Raw genomic sequence first — 25,140 nt, 5'->3', positions numbered from 1 at the left:
GTTAGAAAAACGAACCATTACCTTCTTAGTGTAGTGTATTTAACAAACAGACATTTTCAGAACATGTGTTAAGGAAAGTTGTAGTTTCCTTCACTTTTTATTACAAAATTTTATTTTATAAATAGAGAAAAATGAGCACAGCTAGATGCCTATACTTGAATTCTAACAGTAATATGACATCATTTCTGTGTAGTAGTGTGAGCTTTGGATTTCAGACCTGGGTCCAGTTGTCTTATCCGCAAACTTAATACCTCTGTGATCTTGGACAAGTTACTAATTCTCAACCTAAGTTTTTTCTTCTCTATATAATAACATCCCTCATGGTTTATTAATGATTAATTGGGATTAAATGAGAGAATATATGCAACATAGCCAACACTGTACTTTGAACAAAATAAGCATTGCATAAATGATAGCTGTTATTATTTATTTCCTTGAGCCAGTAGTCATTTAGAATAATATTGATTTCTGAATGAGTGATTTATTTCCTTATTCAGTTTTTTATCATAATCAGAAAATATCTGTACAGTTCCTGTTTTTAAGAATTTTGGATTTACTTCATGACCTAGAACATATGGTCAGTCTTTTATAACTTTTCATAGATAACTTGAACCCATATTCTTTTTACATTCTAAAATTCAATATCTACCTATTCTAATGTAAGTTACATCAAGTGCTTTGTCCTGTTTTATTCATTATGCTAGTTGATGTTAGTGTGCTAAAATTTCCCCTTCCACTTGTGTCCACTTATTTCATGTTTTAGTCCCCAGAACATCTCCTTTTGTGTTTTGTGGTTAGGTTAGTCGGTGATTAAGTGTTCAGTACTATTTTGCATATATTATTTTTAATGACTTGTTTGAAAAAAGTAACACAGGCTGATTGTAGAAAATCTGACAAACAGAAACATACACAGAAGGAAATAAACATCTTCATTCTTACTATGTATATTATGAAAAGATTTAAATGTGATTAAGAGTAGGGGTTTTAGAATCAGATTTAGGTTTGAATTTAAGCTCTACTTATTTGCTTTAGTCAGGATATTAGACTTTTTCATTTATTCAACAAATATTTATTGAGCACTTACTGTATGCCAGCCAGGCATTTTGCTAGGGGCTGAGGATACAGTGCTTTAAAAGATTGACATACCCACCTTGGCTTAATGTCCTCATTTGTAAATTAGTGATAATGCCTCACAGAGTTCTTAGAAGCATCAAAGATGTAGTTGCCTGGTGTGCAGTAATTGCTCAGTAAATGATAGCAATTATTATTACTGTATGTATTAAGTACTAATTATATTTTTAGTCCAAATCAAATCACCTTTTTATTTAATCAGCGTAAGGTTTTTGCTTCACATTTTACTTTTGGCCTTAATAATACATACACTTGCTTTCTTCTTTTTCTTTATGCTTTTCTATTCTTATCTGTTTTTGCTTGGCTTTCTCTTTAAAGCAGTAAATACTGGTGTGGATTTTTTAAGCTTCTTAAAAATATAACCTAAGACTATTAAAATTTTTATTATCAAGCATTTCAAACACATACCAGAGTAGAGAGAATAGTATAATGAACCACCATATTTCCATAGCCCAGCCTCAAAGATTATCAACTCATGGCCAGTCTTGTTTCATCTGTACTCCCCATCACACACACTACTTTCTCTCTTCCCCTCCCTGGCTCCAGTGGATTATTTTGAAGCTACTCCTAGATACATCAATTCAGACATAAATATTTACATTTATATTTCTTAAAAGATAAAGACTTTAAAACATCGAACATACCATCATCACTTATAAAAACAATAATTCTGTAATAGTATCCAATATCCAGTAAGACACTTTGTTTTAATTAGATACTTTACATTTCTTACATTATTACTTTTGGAATTAGTTCTGTCATCTTATTTTAAGTATTTTATTCTTTTCCTTATGGTTTGTTTTTTCTCTTCTGCCTTATGGATTCGTTTGTTTGAAGAGGTTATGAAATATTGAAGAAAGAATTATGGAGCTGGAAAGACTTGGCTTTGAATCTTGCTTCTGCCATTCACAAATTAACTTTGCTGAGCCTTGGTTTCCTCATCTGTAAAATAGGGGTGATTATACCTACCTCCGTGCTTAGGGTTGAATGTGATGCCTGCATAAAGTACTATTCACAGTCTTTGCCAGTTATTATATTCTCCACTGATTTGGACTGCAATAAATAAGTATAATTCTCGGTTGTTGTATGCTTTTTCAAAGCATTCCAAAATTTATATTTATTAGGTAGTTACTAAAAGTAGTGGTTTTAAAATATCTTTTTAGGAAAGACAGAGAATTTAGAATCTTAGTTTCTCCCTTCTTCCACTGCCTCTTTTAATTTGAGTCCACATTAATTTATCCTGAGGTTACAAATCTTACCTTTAACTTTCTAAAGGTTTATATTGTTTGTATACTTATATCAGTTATTTATTCTTCATTATTGACCCTTTCTCCTCTATTGGGGTTAATTATTTTATTCAGTGATTTCTAGATATTAAGTTGGTATCAATATACTTCACCAATTCTTTCCTACCTCAGTATTCTTGAGTTCTTATTTTGATTCTCTTTCAATGGTCTAAGACATACCTTTGAACAGTTTATGAAAAAAGGTACTACCAGGATGGTGAAATTTTATAAGACTTTGGAGAACTAAGAAGAATTCCCTGTGATCTTTGTACATGAAAAAGTAGGACAAGGTATAAAATTCTTAGATCATAACTTTTCCCTTTTAACTCTCTGTAAGTCATTACTTCATTGTCTTCTGGCATTTTATTGTTGCAGAGGAGAAATCTGAGGTCAATCTGATTTTAGTTTCTTTGAAAATAACCTATTTTTTTCTGCTTGTATGCTTGTAGGATTATATCTTTATCCTTGAAATTTAAAAACATTTGCCAGGACATGTCTTGGTGTTGATGATCTCTGTTGAACCTTCTCAGTCTCCAGTCTCAGGTATTTTTTTCCGGAACTGGAAAGTTTTCTTATACTTTTGATTGATTAAACTGCTGGGTTTTTTTCTTTAGGAGCATCTGTTATTCATAGATTATTTCTACGTCTGTCCTCCATCGTTTTTTAATCTTTTCTTTCATTTTTTTTTTCATTTACTCAAGTTTGTCCTCCTTGGCATGGATTCTGTTTTCTGCAGTGTCAGTTCCAATACTTGCTATTCACAATGCAGATTTAATTTTGGCTACCGTGTTTTCGTTTCTTAATTCTTATCTCAACATACTCTTGTTTCATAAGCAGAATTCCCCTTAGGGGTACACTCCAAAAAAATGAGATGGATTCAGGCCTAAAAACGTATCTCTTTTCTGAGGCCACAACCACAGGAAACCATCAGAGAGGAAAAAAAAAAAGCTTCTGAAAGTTTCCTCTAAAACTTAATAATGTAAATATAACCAGTGGTCATTCCTACCCTAGTCTAGAAAATAGAATAGTCTTGAGTACTAGCAGACCTTTAGTTGCTAGAGGAATAGCAAAGCACATGTAAGGGCACCTTAACTAGAAATAAATGGATTTTTCTAATTACATTGATTGTTTTTCTCTTTATAAAATAATATATAATAAATGCCTATAATTTTGAAAATACAGTACAAAGAAGAAAATCCTATGACCCAGGTAACTACTGATAAGATTTTATATATGTTTTGCCAGTTACATGCACACATGTTGGGAGGGGGGTATGCAAAATTGGGATCATACTATTTAGTTTTGTATCCTTTTTAACTTAATATATTGCAATCATATTTTTGCATCATTAATTTTTCTTTGAGGCCCTGATTTTAACCATTGCATAGTATTCCTACATATGAATAGATGTATTATGATTTATTTAACCAGTCCCCTGTTGGTCATTTAGATTGTTTTCTATTTTTCAGTATAATGAGTATGATGAATATCACTGTACATAAGTCTTTATGCACATCTCTGATATTTCCTTAGGATAAATGAGGAGCTGATTCTTAATCCTGTCACATTGGTAAGGATTATATACATTCCTTATTAAGAATATAAAATGCTTGTTTCTTATTGTTTCAATGTGATTGCATAGAAGATTCTTTGGATTCTGAACAATTTGATGGTATCTTAACTGAAGTTTTAGAGAGGTTTCTCATGCCTCATCCTCAGCACCTTCACGGAAGTCCTATGGCATACACTTTGGACAGGAAAACCACTGCTGATATCAGGGAGTTCGGAAGGCAGATACACTTGTGGAAACTTGAGGACAGTTAAAAAAAAAAAAAAAAAAGGCATGATTCTTGCTCATATCTACAACCTGGGTCTCCAAATTAGTACACTAGGGCTCTGGCCCCATTCTTTTCCTCCTCCCTTCCTGTTACTTTAGGCTGTTCTCTGTGAGGAATTCTTTTCTCCCAGTGTTCGTATATACATTTCATTTCCAGGTAGTAGGATGTCAGTAGATGATATGTCCTACTAAGTTCAAGGTAGCATTTTTGAATCACAGATCACTTTTTTAGTCCTAGTGGACTTATACAAGACAATCTCCTGCTGGACTCAGTGCATTTTTTCAGAGGTATCAAACAGCCAAACAGCCTGGAAATGTGCGTGGTTGTAACATGCCATTACAGCAAAACAATCTGTTTAATAGGGTTGCTTAAAATAAAATTTTTTTTATTTAGAAAAATACTCTTATTTTTAACATTGCAAAATTTTCCTTAAAATACTTTGGGATATTCTAGAAGTCCTGAAACCTTCGTTCAGAATTACTGACTTGAATTGTTTATCCCCTTAAGAGCAGGAAAATTATCTTAAGTGATAATTTTATACCACAACATTAGAAGTTAATGTTGAAAACAATACCTGCTGAAACTCAAGCTAACAGTCTCCTTTTTCTGATTTGTTCTGATGAGGCCCATATTGTACGTTATTCTAATTTTTTGACTTTTACACATTTCAGACTACCAGAGTAAAGCTTGATTAGCATTTCCTAACCTTTTCTAGTATTTCACATAATATTTGCATATGTACAGTCTGCCAAGATCTGCGATTTTTTGGCTGGAAGGCATTATGGTGGGATGAGAGAGGATAAATACATTTGCCTCACGTTTAAACTATTCTTTTTCATTTGTACTCACTCTTTAGCCACATTGTATAAAAATATATCACACATATGAATGATCTCTTCCACCCTGCTTGGCAGGAAATTGGCTGTAGTAAGTGGTGAAACAGGTATCTCAACACTCTCTTGTACTTCTTTATTGCATTGCACTTTGGAAGCTAACTGTAGAAATGTAAATATTACACAATTGAGGCCAAAGAGGGGACAGGATGTAGCATTTACTGAGCATCTACTGTCCCTTGGTGGGTCCTTTTAATTACAGCATCCCTGTGAATTAGATATTATATGCATCTTACAAATGAAGAAACTGAGGCTCAAAATGTTAAGTAACTTACCCAAGGTCAGGTAACTGCAGTAGTAAGTGACAGAACTGGGGTTTAAACCTGGTACTAGCCAGATTCAGACCACATGTTTTTTTCTATGTGTTTCTTAAAATTAGAGAAATACATTTTCTTGTTTAATTGGTATTATTCCTTGAACTTTTGGAACTATAAGTATTACAATATTGAGTCAGACTGGTGGTCCATGTAACCTAATCTCTAGTGAAGTCGAGAGTCGTTTTTCAAAAGTGAAAATTCTTAGCTGCATAGGTAACTTTATACTCATTTCTATTAGATAGCATTTGAATCCTTGTTTTGGCAAAGTGATAGAAAAGGTTTGTTGAAATAAAGGTGCTTTTTTGGGTTGGTTTTGGTAAAGCTTCACTGGTATGTAGGATAACATTAGCTTTTATATTTTCCTGCTTTAAAAATTAAATTGTTCAAAATTTTAAACCTTTGGTAAACTCAGAAAGGAAGTAGATGTTTTTGCAAAAAGTAGAGCATAAAATACCTTTAGATCATGTTTCACTTAACTTTTTTCTTAGATTGTTTTGTTAGTATATCGCTGTTAGTTAGCTGGGTGAAAAGTTCAGAAAAGAAAATACGTTGTACAATTTATGGATTACATGAAGCTGAAAATAGTGAAGTAGCTGATTGGCAGATTTGGAGTCTAATCTATAGAGGTTGTAGCAATGAATCAGAACTGGAAAAAGATGAATCAAAAATTTAAAGTAAGGCTTTATTCATGAGACTAAGTACAGAATAGAGGATAGAGGGCTTAGTTGCAGTGTAAGTGAAGAAAACAAGAATGTAACAGACAGAAAACAGGAAAAACAAAATAGTATGACCGAGCAATGTGTTGTGGACATTCCAAAAATAATGCATATGTGAACTGCATTAATATAAGTTTATTATGTAGGACAAGGGAGGTGATATGCCCTTTACTTTACTCTGCATTGGTCATATCAAGGTTGCAATGTTAATTGCACACAATTCTCTTTACTACCCTTTCAGATGAATTGGATGCATGCTCAGAAAAGAAAGTGGTCTCATCTTCTAAAAGGAGTGTTTGAAGGACCTCGAGTTATCTAGAAAAGAACAGACTTGGGGTAGTTTATAGTCATAGCTGTAGATTTACTTCTGTGACTTTGTAGATAGAGTACAGGCAAGTTAGTCATCATGTATTAGTAATCCTCTTAAAAGGAATTTGCATTTGAAGAAAGTTACTGTATGAAGAAGAGCATTATCGAGCAGCCAGTGCTTTTTCTGAGACAGTATAGTAAGCTGCCTGGTGAGATACTTCTTTCTTGTCCCAATAGTGTTCAAATATAGGTCAGAATGGGATAGAAAGAACTTAAGCATATGATATGAGTATATTTGTATATTTGGAACAGAAAACTTTCAAGGTCCCTTACCGATTCTAAACTTTTTTTGATTCTAAGATCAAAAGGTCTTTATGCAGTATTATTTTATCCTCATGAAGCTACCTTACCTTAATAATAGTAATTTGCGTTGGCACAGCTTCTTACAGTTTATAATGTATTTCCTTAGGAGTTATCTCAGTTTTGAGCTTAACAACAACCCTTTGAGTAGACAGGGCAAATATCCCCATTTTGAACAGATCAAGTAAGTAATAGGTTAGGAGAAAGTCTGAATTGCCCCAAATCATAAAGCTTTTAAGTGGCAGACCTAGGACTCTACCCCTGGTCTACCAATTCTGATTTTAGTGCTGTTTTTACCACACCAAAAAGTAAGTTATAAGCTGTGATTCTTACTTTGCATTGAAAATTACAAGGAGCAGATGATTCTCAAATTATATTCCCATGGAAAATATAAATGTAGCTCAAGTTAAACCAAGGGTTCTAAAAGCCAAATAATGGGGAGCCATTGAGTAGATCTGTGTCAATCGGAAGAGAACACTGTGTATAATTAATGAGAAAATCTACTTTGGTCTACTAGATTAATGATGATACCATTTACTAAGAGCAAGTGCAGGAGAAGTAGCAGATTGCTGGGCCACAGAGGGAGTGATTGAATTTTGGCTATAATTAAAACAGCTAACTTTGATTGTTTACTATGTGACAGGTCTTATGTCATTATCTCATTTAGTCTTCACAACTCTCTGAAGATAAGACTTTTCAATCTCCACTTTCCATATGAAGAAAGTAGAGCTTAGATAGTTTAAATAACTTGTTCAAGGCTTCATAATTAGTGTAAGAGCAGAAATTTGAATCTAGGTGTCTGACTCCAAAACCAATGATCTTAAGAGCTAGTTTAAGGTTTGTCTGGAATGTTTGGATAAAAACGATCAGTGTTCAGTTGAATAAATGGTTGTGGCTTTTAAGAGGAGGATGTATCCTGGAGTTATTTGAGTCCTTACCAAAGAAGTGGGCAATACATAGCCTCTGAAAGTGTCTTTGGAAAATAAAGATTTTATACCTGCCTCCCCCTTTTCTGCATTTTGGCACCATTTCTGTGCTTTGTAATATTGTGTGGGCATTCCCTAACCTAGGAACGTACTCTGAGTGTTTGAAAATGAAAGTTGCCCTTTTTAAGGGTCAGTAGACCTGTGAGCTCCTGTAAGATGGATCTTTAGGATAGGGGCATGTTTCATTAACCTTTCATCTCCAGCTTGGTGCCTAGAACATAGCATGAATGAAATGAAATGGATGGATGTATGGTTGGGTGAATAAATAGAGATAGGGAGAGTAGAGAGAGGAGTTCAACTTCAGAGCAGCTGTCTCCTGTGCAGTGTGAGGTAATGGGTGGGCTACCTTTTATTTTCCAGTTGATAATTCTCCAAAGATGGTTAGCTTAGATCCTTGTACATTTGCTGAATTAACAAGTGGTCAGGGGCATTTACTCCTTTTCCCAGTGAGGGGACTAGAGAAGACATTACGTATACCTGACTTTTGGTTTTGTTTTGTTTTGTTTTTAATTACACAAATAATACGTATTCATCATAGACATTGTAGACACATTAGAAAATCCAAATAAGCAAAACAAACAATTTAAATTGTCTAAAATTCTACCACTCAGAGATAGCCACTGTTAACATTTTGGTGTATATCCTTCCAGAGTTTTTCCCATACAAATATATACATTAAAACATGTATATATTTATTTAAAATGGGATCATTACAATTCATATTGTTTTGTAAACTGCTTTTTTCACTTATTACATGTGACTGTCTTTCCATGTCAATAAATTTACATCTTTATCATCATTTTTAGTGACTGCATAGTATTCCATTATATGGATGTACCATGATATATTTAACTAGTTCTCTATTGTTAGGAATTTAGGTTTCCAATTTGGAGTTCTTTTTGGAAAAAGTTATGGTGAGCATTCTTATATGTACATCTTTGCACACTTGTCCTTTTTTTTTTTTAAGTTGAAATGATGGGACATTTCAAAGTTTTATGTGTCTCTTTTTGTTTTTTAAATACAGACTTAGATTGCCTTCTTGAAGGGTTGTGCTGATTTACACTTTCTCCAGCAGTCTATCAGGAGTGCTCTTTTCCCCATATCCGTTTTAGCACTGGGTGTTATTTTTTCTGTAAATTGTTAGCAATTTGAAAGGCAAAGGTATCTTTTGGTTAAATGCATTTCTTTGATTAGTATTAAGGCTGAACTCTTTTTTTCCCTTATTGCTCATTTCTGTTGAGGTTCATTGTTTTTTCTTACAGGTTTGTAAAATGAAGTTCTTTATGTATTGAGGATACCAACCCTTTGTCATATGTTGCTTTTATTTTTTTTGTAATCAATTTGTCTTTATCTTTTTGATGTCCGGCAGAAGACGTTTTAAACTTTTATGGATTCAAATGTCATTTTTTTTTCCTTTATGATTTCTGCCTCCTTACCTCATAAGTAGTACTCACCTATATTTTCTTCTAATACTTGTATAATTTTACTTTTTGACGTTTAAACGTTTAATCCATCTGGAATCTCTTTGATGTAGAGACCTAGCTTAATTTTCCCCCAAATAATCAATCATTTGCCCTGATTATCAATGGAGTTGGGATTTAGAATGTGTTTTGACACAGAATGTATTGTAAACAATGTTTGGTGAGGTTTAAATAAGACCACTGTAGTGCATTTAACTATTAAACTCAAGGGCTTACCTGGAAAGGTAACCATCATTTATTATATCATTTCCATGGAAAAAATATTTTTATAGTTTTAAATAATCAATTTACACATTAATCTTTGAAGCACAACCTGTTGCAAATTGGCAACTGCATACTTAAATGGTGGTTCTGTACTTCATTAGAACCCTTTAGGGGTGAAAATATTCCTATACGGTTTTATCTGTCTTCATTTGACTTAAACTGATCTGAGATCTGTTTTGGTAACTTTCTACTTGCTATACTTTTCACAGAATGGACAGCAAATTATGGATGAACCTATGGGAGAGGAGGAGATTAATCCACAAACTGTAAGTAAAATATTGTATCATAAGGGATATGGATAAATCAGATACCATAAAATTTAAGTATTCTTATTTTTAAACTGAGCAAAGTAATGATTTTACAGTGTTAGAAACTTGTTGATGCTTTCGCATTAATTTTACCAAAATACATTCTTGAACGTGCCAGTGACATTTTAAAAAACTGTTTGATGAGACTGATTTTAAGAGAAAGACAAGACAAACTACTTTACATTGTTGAAGGTTTTTCATTTTAAAAAAAAAGCTTAAAAAAAAAAGCAAACTAACCATAGATTTATTAGTGAAATAAATATAAAGGTCATTATTTTTTGGAGATATTTAACGTTGAAAATGATTGTTCACCGTTTCCTCATCTTGTGTTTTTGGTTCAGTCCTGAATCCCCAGCACCTAGACCAGTGCCTGGCACGTAATAGGCACTCATTAAATATTAAATAAATGAATTAATAAATTGTCTCCTCTTGCAAGAAAACCATTGTTAGCAGCTCAGTTACTATCATCATTTTGTTCTGTATATAAGACAATTATTATTGATATTTACAAAATATATATACTCTGCCACTTGCTGTTTTCACTTAATATGTCTTGAACATCTTTTTATGACAATACATGTAGATCTGCCTCATTTTAAATGGTTGCATAGTATTCTGTTTTGTGCATGTCCTGTACTTAATGTAATTTTCCCCTATTTATTTTTGTGAACTTGTGTTTCAGTAGGACATAGTCTTAGAAAAGGATGTGCTGGAACAAAGGATATGAACATTTAAATCTCAATAAGCATTGCCAGATTGCCATCCAAACCAAAAAGTTGTAAAAACTTCACTATATGTGAGTGTTTGTTTGACCATACCCTATTCAACACTAGATATTATCAGAAATTATTTTTAATTTGAGCCACACTAAGTAAATCATACTTTCTCTTTTCAGTTTGCATCTCATGTGATTATTAGTGAAGTGTCCGTGCATTATTGGCCTTTGTATTTGCCCAATTTTCTTTTGGGTTACTTACTGTCTCATTATGGTCTGTATGATCTCTGTATATATTCTGGATGTTAACTCCATGTCTATAATATATCTTGCAAATATTTTCCCCCTACTTTTTTTAACATTGATTATGTTGTCTTTCATTGTATGTGTACAGAAGTTTTCATTTTTAAATGGTCAGCTCTGGCTTCTGGGTTTCATGTTTTAGTTAGAAAATCCTTCCCTGAATCAAGTTTATAAAAATATCCTCTCACATTTTTATCTACCACTTTTATGGTTTTGTTTTTTGCATTTAGATTTGTGGTCTACTTGGAATTTTAGTACCTGTTATGATGCAGAAATATAACTTTTCTTTCCAAATGGATAGCCTGTTGTCCTAATCTCTACTTATTGAATAAATAAAACCCATTCATTCCCACTCATTTGAGATCCCTCTTTTACCAGATGTAAAATAGCCATATACTCCTAGTATTAGTTTCCTAGGACTGCCCTAACAAAATACCACAACTGGGTGGCTTAAATAACAGAAATTTATTCTCTCAGTTTGTAAGACTAGAAGTTTGAAATCAAGGTGTCGACAGATCCATGTTCTCTCTGAAAGTTCTGGGGGAGGATCCTTCCTTGCCTGTTCCAGCTTCTGTTGTCTGCTGGCAGTCCTTGGCATTCCTTGGCTTGTAGACACATCACTCCAATCTCTACCTCCATTGTCACATGGCATTCTCCCTGTGGGTCTGTGTCCAAATTTCCCTCTTCTTATAAGGACACCAGTCATTGGATTAGGGCCCACCTTATTCCAGTATGACTTCATCTTAACCTTATCACACCTGCAAAGACCCTATTTTCAAATAAGATCACATTCACGGGTACCGGGGATTAGAACTTGAACATACCTTTTTGGAGGACACAGTTCAACCCACCACATCCCTGAATGTTTTGACCTTACATACCTTTTCAATTACTGTACTTTTATTATATGTTTTTTATATGTGGCAAGACAAGCCTTCCTATCTTTTTTACCTTTCAAAGTTGTAGTCTTATACATCTACTAGATGAACTTTAGAATCAGTTTATCAAACACTCCCGAAAATTTTATTGAGACTTTTATCCAAATAGCATTAAATTTATAAATTAACATGAGGAAAATTATTTTAATAAATATTGGGTCTTCACTTCCAAGAACATTCATTTATTCTGATATTCTTTTATATCCTTTATCAAAATTTTATGGTTTCTTAATATGGTTTTGTACATTTCTTATTAAGATAATTCATAGACATTTAATAGTTTTTGTTCTATTGTAAGTGGGAATTCTTATCTGCTGTGTCTTCCATCTAGTTATTGCTAGTATGTAAAAAAAAATTAGATGTTTCTATGTGCTTTTTAACATCAGTTATGGAAGAGTGAGATCATTGTACTCTTCTTCTCAAAACCCTTCATACGTTTTATGCTTCCTTTAAATAAAGTCCAAACTCTGCAATGTGACCTAACAAACCCTGCGTAATGAAACCTTTGCACACTTCCACCCTCTACTGAAAGTCCAATCACTCGTATGTTTCGGGTTCTCTTTTACTCCTGAGCCTTCATAGGTGATAGTCCCTCTCCCAGAATTCTTTTCCATTACCACTCCCCTCCAGTGAAGTCCTGATCATCCTTTAGGTCCAAGTTTTGCTGTCACTTCAACTGAGGTGTCTTCCTGACACAGCTACCACTTTCATTTCCACCTTGAATTGAGTATTTTTCCTTTGTGCTGCCCTAGCAGCCTATGTGTACCCTACGTGACAACACCACACTAGATTCCATTGCTTATTTACTTGTCTGTATTTCCTACTAAACTGTGAGCTACATGAGGCAGTGACCATGTCTGACTTACTCCTTGTTTTACATCCATGTATCTGGCTCCCAGTACCCAGTAGGTATTCCATCAGTGCTTGTTAATTAAAGGAACATGTGAATTAAGTCTTGGCTAGCATGGGGCCTAGTGCCCGAGGCTGCCTTCAGATTTGGTCTACATTTCTGCATCTCCCAAACCATTTGGGTCATTTTACTTCATTGGTCTATGGTATATATTTATTAGCATTTAAGCAAATGTAAAAACAATCAGTAAGTATTAATATTGATTTTTTTTGCCATCAGCCACCTTTTTTCTTTATGCAACAATTCCTTTGGAAGGAAAACCTCTAAATTTTTTATTCTCTGAAGTCTAAAATCAAATAATTTTCCATTGTGGTATTCTACATACATGGTTCATACTTTCCCTCTGAGTACTCACAGCATTAGCAACATTTACATCTGGAAGTGAACTGCATTCTAGAGGTAGGTTGAAAAGGTGCAGGACTAAGATACTACCAGCAATGTGGGTAAAGTTGTTGAGATCATTCCACATTATAGGAATTGAGTATAAGATAAAAACCTAATATTTAATATTTCTTTAATGGTATTAAATCCAAAAGATTGTCAAATATGTATTAGCCTTATACTTTTAAATTGTATTTGCCTCTAATGTACAGTTAAAAGTTTTTGTCAATTACTCATCATTTAAATAGTGAAAGTTGAGATGTCGCAGTAGTTATTTTATGCATAACAAATTACCCCAAGCTTAGTAGCTTAAAACAACATACATTTATTATCTCACAGGTTCTGTGGGCCAGGAATCTGGGCACGGCTTTCTTTGGTTCAGAGTCTCTCACAGACTACAGTCAAGGAGTTTGCCAGGGCTAGAGTCTCATCTGAACCTTGACTGGAGAAGGATCTGCTTCCAAGCTCACATGTTTGTTGGCCCAGATTCCTGACCCATAGAAACTGTGAGATGCTAACTGTATGTATGGAGGTCGTCGACTGGTAGGCTTTCTTGTAGGCTGATTGACCCCTTTTCTATGGGCTAGAATGCAGAGTGTGATGATTAGCCAGTTTTGGCCTCAACAAGACTATAGGGCAGATAGAGAATAACAAGAGAGAATAAACCTGGATCCTTAGTGACCTAAGGATCTAGCGACACCTCTTCACTCTAACCTAGCCTCGTGCCTATGGAATGCTCCAAGAGAGAAAAATAGGCACTTACCTTGCTCGAGACTTTGCATTTTGGGATTTTTTTGTTAGAGCAGCTTAGTCTGTACTCTGACTACATCTAATCATTCATTAACGAAGTAGTTAATGAATGTCTGTCTATTTGGTGCCAAGAACTCTGCTAACTTGTTAGAGACACAGAAACACATAAGGGAAACTTGCAGTTTTAAAATGGCAAAATAAAGCTGTTTTTGTCCTCTTCTCCTCTGGGAAATTACCACCCAAAACAACAAGGACAATAAGAAACGGAAACACGGTCTTTGAAATTAGAAGACTTCTGTTATTTGAACCACAATATATAAATATGAAAAGCAGATAAAAGAGTCATAACAAGATGAAGTTATAGGACCTAAGTGCTGGTGAGGAGTATATCATCAAGAAGCAAGCCTTATTTAGGGCCCCAAAGCCCCAGAAGAGCTCAAGAATGAGGTCACCAAGTATTGTGGAAAGTGGAGGTATGGCACAGGCTGAAAATAGAGATTGGTTGAATGTCGATATGAAAAGCCGTTACTCTAACCCCTCTTCTACCCCTGGAAGAGACAGAAAGTATTTTATAGAGAAAAATGAACCAGAGAGGCTCCATACATGGGGAACCCCAGGTATAGTAGGAAGTGGGGTGAGACACGGGGCTGGAAACAGGGAGATCAAGTGAAAGCCTACTCCTCAATGGTGAAATGATCCCCTTCCCCTCCCCGTTTCACCAACCAGGACCATATCCTCCAGACAGGAGAGTGGAGTCGTCTTTCCTGAAGAAACTGAATGATCCCTGATAAAAGACCTTCAGATACTGACATTTGGGAGCTCTTCAATGTAAAGGCTGGCTACTTGGCCATTTAACCTACAGGAAAGCCTACCAGTTGACAAGCTCCACAACATCTGGTCCACTTCATAGTGCCTCACTCTTAAAAATGAGTTAAAAGCCAAATATCACCAGACACTTGAGAAAGGATTCCAACATGAAAGAATAAGATCTTGGGGGAAACGGACAATGCAGGAAAAAGAAAAAATAAATTAATATCCTTTGAGTGCTAAGAGGTGAAATTGATTTCCTAAAACAAGAGTAGAATGCTATTTTTTAAGTCTACTCTTATTTATTTATTTATTTTTGGCTGCATTGGGTCTTCGTTGCTGCGCGCGGGCTTTCTCTAATTGCGGCAAGCAGGGGCTACTCTTTGTTGTGGTGCGTGGGCTTCTCATTGCGGTGGCTTCTCTTGTTGCGGAGCACGGGCCCTAGGCGTGCAGGCTTCAGTAGTTGTGGCACGCGGACTCAGTAGTTGTGGCTCACAGGCTTTAGAGTGCAGGCTCAGTAGTTGTGGTGCACGGGCTTAGTTGCTCTGCAGCATATGGGATCTTCCCGGACCAGAGCCCGAACCCGTATCCCCTGCATTGGCAGGCAGATTCTTAACCTCTGTGCCACCAGGGAAGCCCAGAATGCTACTTTTTAGAAAACAGAAAAAGAAGAAACTCTTAGAACTTAAAAATGTGATAGTAATATTTTATATTTTAGTAGAATATTTAGAAGCTAAAATTGAGGAAACTTCCCCCAAAATAGAACAAGACAAATAGAAAGTAAGAGAGAAAAAGAAAGAGAAGCAATTTAACATTTACATAATAGGAATTCCAGAAAAAGACAATGGGGAAATGGAGGGGAAGAAATTAGGAAAGAGATACCATAAGATACATGTTTCCCCCCCCAACATCTTAATATCTCTGAAATCAGAATGTTTGTTATAATCGAAGGTGTGACACATTTTAATTGGGAGCACTTTCTCTTTCTTAATGGTACAGTGCTAATTGTGCTCTTAGATTAGGTAGAATACTAAAATACCAAAAAAAAAAATTTTTTTCCCCCAACATGAGGACCACAAGTCTCCGGATTAAAGCAGCCTACTGAAAGCCTGTTAATAATAACCAAAAAAATAAAATAAAATAAAAAGAAGAGGAACCACCCTACTCAAGAAGGATTGTTATTATGAAATATCAAAACACCAGGGATAAAGAGAAGATCCTAAAAGTTTTGCTGTGGGCTGGATGTGTTCCCTCAAAATTTGTATGTTGAAGCCCAACCCCCAATGTGATGAAGTTTAAAAGTGGGGCCTTTGGGAGGTGGTTAGGTCAGAAGGGCAGAGCCCTCATAAATGGGATTAGTGCCCTTATAAAATGGACCCCAGAGAGCTCCCTCACCCCTTCTGCCCTGTGAAGACACAGCAAGAAGACGGCTATCTATGAACAAGGAAACAGATCCTCGCCAGACACCAAATCTGCTGGCAACTTGGACTTGTACTTCCCAGGCTATAGAATTGTGAGAAATAAATTTCTGTTTGTTATAAGCAACTCAGTCTATGGTATTCTGTTCTAGCAGCCCAAACACACTAAGACAAACATTTAGAAATTTTTTTTATACCATATATAAAGGCCTGGGGGACTTCCCTGGTGGCGCAGTGGTTAAGAATCCACCTGCCAATGCAGGGCACACAGGTTCGATCCCTGGTCCGGGAAGATACCACATGCCACGGAGCAACTAAGCCCGTGCGCCCCAGCTACTGAGCCTGCGCTGTAGAGCCCGCGCGCCGCAACTACTGAGCCCTTGTGCCACAACTACTGAAGCCCGCGTGCCTAGAGCCCATGCTCCGCCACAAGAGAAGCCACCACAATGAGAAGCCCGCGCACCGCAACAAAGAGTAGACCCCGCTCGCCGCAACTAGAGAGCCCAAGCACAGCAACGAAAACCCAACACAGCCAAAAATAAAAAATAAAGAAATTTATAAAATAAAGACCTGGGTATAAGAATAATATACGACATTTCAACATTGAAAGTTAAAAGTCAAGGAGCAGTGCCTTTGAAATGCTTAGTGAAAATGATTTTCAACGAAGGTATTTTCAGACATGTACCTATTCTTTGGAAGAAGAATACCTTCTTCTGCCAACAGTAGAAGGTTATTAACTAAAGGAAAGACATGAGATTCAGGAAACAAAAGACCCAACATTTACAAGCACAGTGAAGAAAGTTCCTTCCCATTATGATGAATAAAGGATGCTTCAGAAGACTAGTTCATTCAGTAGGCTTAGAGAGTACTCAGTCCAGATTGAAGCAGACAGATGATTCCAGGAGGGCTGTCTTCAGGGAAAAAAAAAGAAGTTATGAATTGTCCAGTAGGTTTGAGTATTGAAAATCCACTTGAGAGTCAGAGTGAGAAGAATTTGAGATAGGTGCAAGGAAAAGAAAGCAAGTTTTAAAACAAAGCAACTATAAATTTAACAAAAATAGAAACATTGTACACAAGAAATGTAACTGGAGTATATTACTTCAAGCAGTGAACAGTGTTTACATAGTCATAATATTTGTAAAGACTCAATATTGATTTAACTAAAATGTGTGGTATGAGTGTTAAGTCAACTATAATAGGATGTCTAAAGGTAATATCTGAAATTGTTGAGTCAGGAGAAAATAGTATAAGGTTATTAGCTATCATATAAATACCAGAGGGAACAATGAATAGAGCTGAAAGGGTATCGAGAACACTGGGTACTGCAACTTTTTTGTTATATAAGCCTTGCATCGTTACTTGACCCTTTAATCTTCACTCAGACCTTCTTGACATATGGAGCTGACCCTGTGATTTCTCTTGAACATGTCTCCTGGTTTCTAGTTGTGGTAGAGCCATTTCATTCTGTCTGGATTTTTCTCCCTTTTTCACACCTCATCTCTTCCTCTCTTCCCTTTGTTCTTTGCCCTCCCATCTGCCTCCTTCCTATATCCTAGATCTGCTTTTCTTTCATCTTCTAGAATTTAATGCTGTTTTCCTTTCTTCTGGCTTTCTGAAAGCGCAATCCTTTCTTGTCTTTATGCACCTGAAGTAAAATTTTTATTTCTTCCACTCGTGAAGTATACGAAATTTATCTAATTAAATTGATCCATACCAGAATATAACAGTTAGTCATCACCTTCCACCATCTCCCTCCCCAGGAATGTTTGCGTGTTAATTCATATTTATGTATAATTAGTTGAATTTCTCACCAGTTAACTTGCTCCAGCCAGTGTATTTTGTTTTCTCCCTTCCCTGCTGGAGAGACTTGATTATTTTTATCCGTTATTCCGGTAGGGCTGGGAGAGAGACTGCCTTCATAGCAGAAGGTAGGGTGCTGTATAGCGCCTCAAGCCAAGATACCTTCCTGGACTCCAGAATTTTCTATCCTTTCTCAGCTGGCCAGAGGACTCCATGCTCTGATGATCCATGCAGAGGAAATAGGGAGTCTGGGCTGTTTAGGTCTCCATAATCATCCAAGAATCATTAAAGCAGTTTCTTGCTTAGTGGGGAAATAATTCTCTTCATGGTTCTTACAGTAGCAGGCAAAGGTTCTTCTGAGGCTTGAGAATTAAAGGACATAAATAAGTACCTAGCACAAAGGAAGAGCCCAGTAAGTGTTAATTTTCCTGTCCTCTTCCTCCCAGATGCTGATCTTCCTCTCTCAGACTATTCACCTAGTTCCTCTTAGGAACTAGGGTGGTATCCAGTAATTTTCTGGCTGACAGTAGGCCTGGCCTCGGACAAAACTGTGAATTGACTTTCTCTTAATTTGGTCCTTTGACCCTTCTGTTCCTCTTACTGTTTATTTCTAATGACCATGCATACATTAATCACTCATAACATTAACTTTGTGAATATTATATTACTACAGTCCTAAACACTATATTTATCAATGCAGTCTTTGTAGCTCTTGTATCAGAGTCACATCCAGTTGTCAAGAATTGGAGAAAACTTGGGCTTCCCTGGTGGCACAGTGGTTAAGAATCCGCCTGCCAATGCAGGGGACACGGGTTCAAGCCCTGGTCCGGGAAGATCCCACATGCCGCGGAGCAACTAAGCCCGTGCGCCACAACTACTGAGCCTGTGCTCTAGAGCCCGCGAGCCACAACTACTGAAGCCCACTCGCCTAGAGCCTGAGCTCCGCAACAAGAGAAGCCACTGCAATGAGAAGCCCGCGCAACGTGATGAAGAGTAGACCCTGCTCGCCGCAAACTAGAGAGGGCCGCACGCAGCAACAAAGACCCAATGCGGCCAAAAAAAAAAATTAATTAATTAATTAATTAAAAAACAAGGAATTGGAGAAAGCTTGTTAAAAGTAGTAGCGGTTTAAAAAGATAAAATGGAGATAGCTCGTAGATGACCTTGGATGCCAAGTTAAAGAGCAGCACCCCTATAAAGGTCACAGGCAGGAGTACACCAGCAGTGCCCCATTCTTTTCAAATCTCCTGATGGGCCTTTAGCAGTAGTTTCTTCCAACTGCTACGCATGCCGTAGCTACTGTTCATATAGTAACCCTAAGGCAGCAGTGATTTGTATGACAGCCTTCACAATATCCAGGGAATTTCACCAGTTCCCTGTTGTCTGCTGGTTTCCTCCATTTCTTTCAAGGTTCCCTCAAGCTCCCTTAAAACTTGCATTTGAACATCCAAAATGATACTCATAGCTGTGAGTCCAGCACACACTTGCATAACTCTTGCAGTCATCACGGGTTAAACACAAAATAAACTACAGAAAGAGAAGCCCTGGACTTCCCTGGTAGCGCACTGGTTGAGAATCCGCCTGCCAATGCAGGGGACGTGGGTTCAATCCCTGGTCTGGGAAGATCCCACATGCCGCAGAGCAACTAAGCCCGTGCGCCACAACTACTGAGCCTGCGCTCTAGAGCCCACGTGCTGCAACTACTGAGCCCACGCACTGCAACTCCTGAAGCCCGCATGCTCTAGGGCCTGTGTGCTGCAACTACTGAGCCTGTGAGCTCCAACTACTGAAGCCCGCGCACCTAGAGGCTGTGCTCCACAACAAGAGAAGCTACCGCAACGAGAAGCCCGCTCACTGCAACGAAGAGTATCCCCCGCTCGCCACAACTAGAGAAAGCCCGTGTGCAGCAGCAAAGACCCAAGGCAGCCAAGAATAAGTAAAATTAATAAATAAATTTAAAAAAGAAAACGAGAAATCCTAGAGGAGTAGACAATAGACAGCGAAGAACCCACTCAAAACAGGAAAGTACAGTAGAGTGCTTGCTCATTGGCAGGGAACATTTGTGGAGTGATACACTAATGACACTTACTGACTAATTATGTAGAGTATTGTCTGTTTTTCTAACTCTCATTAGCTGAAAGTATATTTTAGCACTTAGAGCATGGGGAAGATATGCTCTAGTAGATTTAAGTATATACCACTTAGGAAAATATTTCCGAGATTAAATAGCATTATAATTAGCACTGCATGGTGGCATTAAATAGAGTGTGTGTATAATAGGCAAAATTTCCAAGCATGTAAGTTTTCCTTTACTACATTTTTGGCCCTCTTTCAGGGCTATTTTTTATTTCTAGTGTCCCTTTTCTCCACCCCTGAGAGCTTTTAAAAAAAAATACCCCCTTTTTAAAAAAAATCGTGGCTTGCCTAACTCATATGATCCCTGTGATCCAAATTTGCTTCTCCTCTGCTCTAGTCTACTTATCACAGTACCCATTTTTTCCATTTGACTGATCTAAACCATAATTGGAAAGAAAGAAAATTCATCTAAGTTCTCTTGAAGTATGAATAGTTTATTGAGTCAACCTGAAATACTGGTGTATTGAAAGTTGTAACTCCTGTACTTAAATGAGTCTCTTAATTTAACCATTTTAGACAAAAATGACTAAGTAAAAAGAACTCCAGGGCTTCCCTGGTGGCACAGTGGTTAAGAATCCACCTGCCAGTGCAGGGGACACGGGTTCGAGCCCTGGGCCGGGAAGATCCCACATGCCATGGAGCAACTAAGCCCGTGCGCCACAACTACTGAGCCTGCACTCTAGAGCCCGTGAGCCACAACTACTGAAGCCCGCGTGCCACAACTACTGAAACCTGCGTGCCTAGAGCCCGTGCTCCTCAACAAGAGAAGCCACCACAATGAGAAGCCCGCACACTGCAACAAAGAGTAGCCCCCGCTCGCTGCAACTAGAAAAAGCCTGCATGCAGCAACGAAGACCCAACGCAGCCAAAAATAAATAAATAAATAGAAAGAGAGGAAAAAAAATTATTTAAAAAAAAAAAAAAGAACTCCAGGCTAAGCAGGAAAAAAAATGTGTGAATAGGGTGACCAGCAATACCACCTAGGGTGTATTGCTGCTTACTGCAAGATTCCAGCTGGGACATCGGCGGTGCTGCCCCCTCGCCCTCTCGTCATGCTCAGGGGAGATATTGTGAGTGGAATATAGCGTGCTTTCCATTGACACAGGGCCTTAGAAGCAACCCCTCTCAGCGCTCTAGGAAGCCACTACCATTTGTTTCAGGTTGATGATCATAAAACTTATTTCCCATCTCTGATTTAAAACCTTAGAACCATAGCACTTTATAACATTATCTACTGATGGATGTGTGCTACAGAATAATTCTCCTGTACTTAAGTGGAAATCCTTAGATATTAAACCCTTTAGTGTCTGAAAAATTGATTCATACAAAAAAACTGTATCTGAAGGAATTGGTTAAGAACATGTTAATTTTAAGTTTTTATTATAGCAGTTTATTTTTCTCCAGCAGGGTTCAGCCATCATGGAGTCATGAAGATGGTTGATAATTGGGTTTGACCAAGGTTTGGGTTTCGCCAGACAAATATAACGTATGGTGTAGAAAAAGTGTTCAGAAACTCTGCTATGGACCCTCTATTGAGCTGTCTTCCTTCAGGGTCTTATCAAAAGGTTTAACACCTCCTGGCTTCTGACCTAAGTCAGCCACTGGCCATACATATACATGCTCCTTCCCCAGATAGAATTGCCTGTCTATGCTCCCACCAGCGTCACAGCCATTCCCACTTCCAAACTGTGGGAACTTGGGCAGCAGGTTCCTTAACTTCTTTCTAAGCCTTAGTTTCTTCATCTGTAGTGTGGATAATAGTATTTACTTAATCTCATTGTGGTGAGAATTAACTGAAGTAATTTCATGTAAAGCATGGTTCTTAGCATATAGTAGTATCTTATATGATATTGTCAGAATTATACTTGAAAGAAAAATTTATTAATAAATGAGAATTCAAATAAAGGAACTAAGGATTCAGTGAAAGAAGCTAGAAAAAGAACTACAAAGTAAACCCATAAATAGCAAGAGAAAGGATTTAAATTTAAATTCCAAAATCAGTGAACTAGAAAACAGGAAAAATAAAAAAAGCAAATGCACAACATTAGGAAAGCAAAACAGTATATAACCACAGATAGGAAGGAGATTAAAATATCATAATAACTGAAATATTTACAGATGAAATGATATAATGTCTAGGATTTGCTTCAAAGTAATTATGAGAGTGGGGGGAAGTGAGTATATGAAGCAAGATTGGCCATGAGTTGATAATTGTTATAGTTGAGTGGTGGGTTCATGAGGGTTTGTTATACTATTCAGTCTACTTTTAGATACGCTAGAAATTTTCCTTAAATTTGATTTAAAAAACATAATAGTTGGGCTTCCCTGGTGACGCAGTGGTTGAGAGTCTGCCTGCCAATGCAGGGGACACGGGTTCCATCCCTGGTCTGGGAAGATCCCACATGCCGCAGAGCAACTAAGCCCGTGAGCCACAATTGCTGAGCCTGCGTGTCTGGAGCCTGTGCTCCGCAACGGGAGAGGCCACGATAGTGAGAGGCCTGCGCACCGCGATGAAGAGTGGTCCCCACTTGCCGCAACTAGAGAAAGCCCTCACACAGAAACGAAGACCCAACACAGCCATAAATAAATAAATAAATAAATAAATAACAGTATACTAAATATATCTCTATACTGATATGTAAGTCTTGCTGAAATATGTGGTTTTCTAAGAAAATCTAAACGATATCATTTAGGAAGGAATAGAAAAACTATGACTTTACCAATAGCAAGGGAGAAATTTAAGTTATTAAAGAACACGTACCGCCACAAACATCCCCTCGTCCCCCACCACTACAGTGCCAGGCCCCAGGCCCCAGTAGGAGAAATCTTGGAAACTTTCAAGAAATAGATTATCCTAAAGCATAGGAAAAAATTGTATCGCCTTCTAGTCCGTTTTATAAAGTTAGCATAGCCCTGAAAATGAAAGTTAACACAGAAAAGGAAACTGTGCCACTTTATGAATACAGATACAAAAATCCTTTTAAAAATTTACAAATCAAATACAGACATATTAAAACTATGGAATTTTCCTAGGAATACAAGCATATTAGGACATCTATTGATCTATCAAATCAGTAGGTCAAAGGAGAGAAACTAAGTTTATATTAATAGATAATAAAAAGACATTTTATAATATTGAATATTCATTCTTCTTTTAGTGAAGAGGAAGTAGTCTGATATTAATGATTAAAATATGTCTAAAACCAAATATTGATATCATATTTGAATGATTTACTGAATATATTCCCAAGTCAGGATCAAGGTAGCATTTATTAGTGTTTGCTTTATGTTCCATAGACTATGAGAAATTTGAGTTTTATTCTGGGATGGGAAGCCATTGAAGAATGTGAGGTAGGGGTACGACCAAGCCTGATTTCTGTTTTAAAATTATTCTGGCTGCCGTGAAGAGAAAGGATTGCACAGGAAAAATTTGGAAGGAGGAAAACCAGTTAGATGGCACTAGATGATAATGGTTTGTACTGACAGTGTCAGAGAAAATAGAAATAGACAGATTTGAGATTTATTTCAGAGATAAAATCAGTAGAATTTATTGATGGATTAAATATGAAGGGAAGGAAGTTAGATTAGAAAGGAAAAAGCCCGAAAGGACTTACAGGTTTGGGAGATTGGTATTGATGCCGCTGCCTAAAATGAGGAAGGTTAGCTTCCCATTACACTTGAAATCAAATCCAAATCCAAACTTCTTGATAGTCTGTAAGGCCCTGCTTAATGTGGCCTGAACCTACTTCCCCATTTCCTTCTCTTTCCTCGGTGTTCACCACATTCTAGCCACCAAGGTCTTTCCTTTGTGCTTTGAATTCATTAAGCCGATTCCTAATCTCAGGGCTTTTGCATTTGCTGCTCATTCTGTTGGAGGACTCAAGACCATGAGTCAGCAAACTTTGTTTATAAAGGGCTGGGTAGTAAATATTTTAGGCTCTGTGGCAGCTACTCAAGTCAGCTGTAGCCATTATGTAGGGAAAAAACCAGCAGGAGCTCTTATGTAAATAGACATGGGCATGACCAGATTTAGCCCTTGACTGGCCCTGCCTGGCTGTAGTTTACCCCTGCCTGAGGTCTTGGTGTGGTTCTCTCATTATTTTTTAGGTTCTTCCCGGAGGACAACTTGGCAAATACGTTAGGATCAAGAAACATTAAAATGCTGCATACTCTACCTCTAGAAATACAGTGCCACTTCCAGAAATTATTTCTAATAAATTGTGAATGTGCACAAAAGATGGGGACATCCCAGTGATATAGAAGATCAAATACCCAACAATAGGGGATTAGTATAGTAGAATGCTCTGCAGTCATTAATAATGCATTGAGGATGATTTAATAATAGAAAGTAGGGATCAGCAAACTGTACCTGAGACCTGCCCCATATTTTTGTAAATGAAGTTTTATTGGAACACAACCTCACCCATTCCTCTTCACGCTGCAGTGGCAGTGTTGACAGAGACCAACATGGCCTGCAAAGTCAAAAACATTTACTTTCTGGCCCTCTACAGAGAAAAAAGTGATAATATGTGTGCTATGGTCCATGTGTATATGTGTGTATATACAGAAAAAGACTAGAAAGCACCAACATAGTGGATTTTTTCCCTCTTTTGTTTTTCTCCTTTTTGTTTATCTTTATTATTTAAGTTTTCTATACTGGACATGCATAGTTTTTATAATAAAATTACTTTTCAAATAGTAAGGCAAATGATAAAACCAATAAGACAAAAATGAAAAACTAGCTGAAAATTTAATAAGAGAAATTTAAAGATAGTTAAAAGTTAGAGGCAGGAAAAAGGTTAGAGGCAGGAAAATATCAACAATAATATCTGGTTTCATGTGCACAACCACACAAGTAGTGTCCATTTCAGATTTCAGTATATGATACTTAATTGGGCAGCCATTATTTGAGTTCCTCCTATGTGCTGTTTGCCTGTTCTGAAGCTTAATCTGATAGGGACAGTGGGTTGTGCTTAAATACTAATAAATGCCATAAGCAATATCCCTTCTGTACTCATACAAAATTGACAAAACATCCAAACATTTCTCATAGACACTGGGGTTTACTGCCAAAATATTTCTAAGCCTGACAA

The 25,140-nt window shown here is 36.9% G+C and overlaps 1 protein-coding gene across 3 annotated transcripts in view; it reads left to right on the top strand.

The window, feature by feature from the left end:
• The window catches only part of RPS6KA3 (ribosomal protein S6 kinase A3), a 109,056-nt gene that overhangs the window by 18,729 nt on the left and 65,187 nt on the right, over positions 1 to 25,140 (top strand). Inside the window, exons 2-4 of one of the 3 annotated variants that reach the window (XM_068532401.1) lie at positions 2,867 to 2,960; positions 3,951 to 3,987; positions 9,791 to 9,847. In XM_068532401.1, coding sequence (XP_068388502.1) covers positions 9,806 to 9,847 — 42 coding nt within the window. In that variant the 5' untranslated portion in view covers positions 2,867 to 2,960; positions 3,951 to 3,987; positions 9,791 to 9,805. Of the gene's footprint in view, positions 1 to 2,866; positions 2,961 to 3,886; positions 3,988 to 9,790; positions 9,848 to 25,140 lie in introns of those variants that run through there. The other 2 variants (XM_068532402.1, XM_068532400.1) reach the window with 2 other exon arrangements.

Source organism: Eschrichtius robustus, chromosome X (assembly GCF_028021215.1).
Source record: "Eschrichtius robustus isolate mEscRob2 chromosome X, mEscRob2.pri, whole genome shotgun sequence".
NCBI classification, from domain to species: Eukaryota; Metazoa; Chordata; class Mammalia; order Artiodactyla; family Eschrichtiidae; genus Eschrichtius; species Eschrichtius robustus.
The sequence above is the reverse complement of the archived record's forward strand: the minus strand, read 5'-3'. Positions and strand labels throughout refer to the sequence as shown.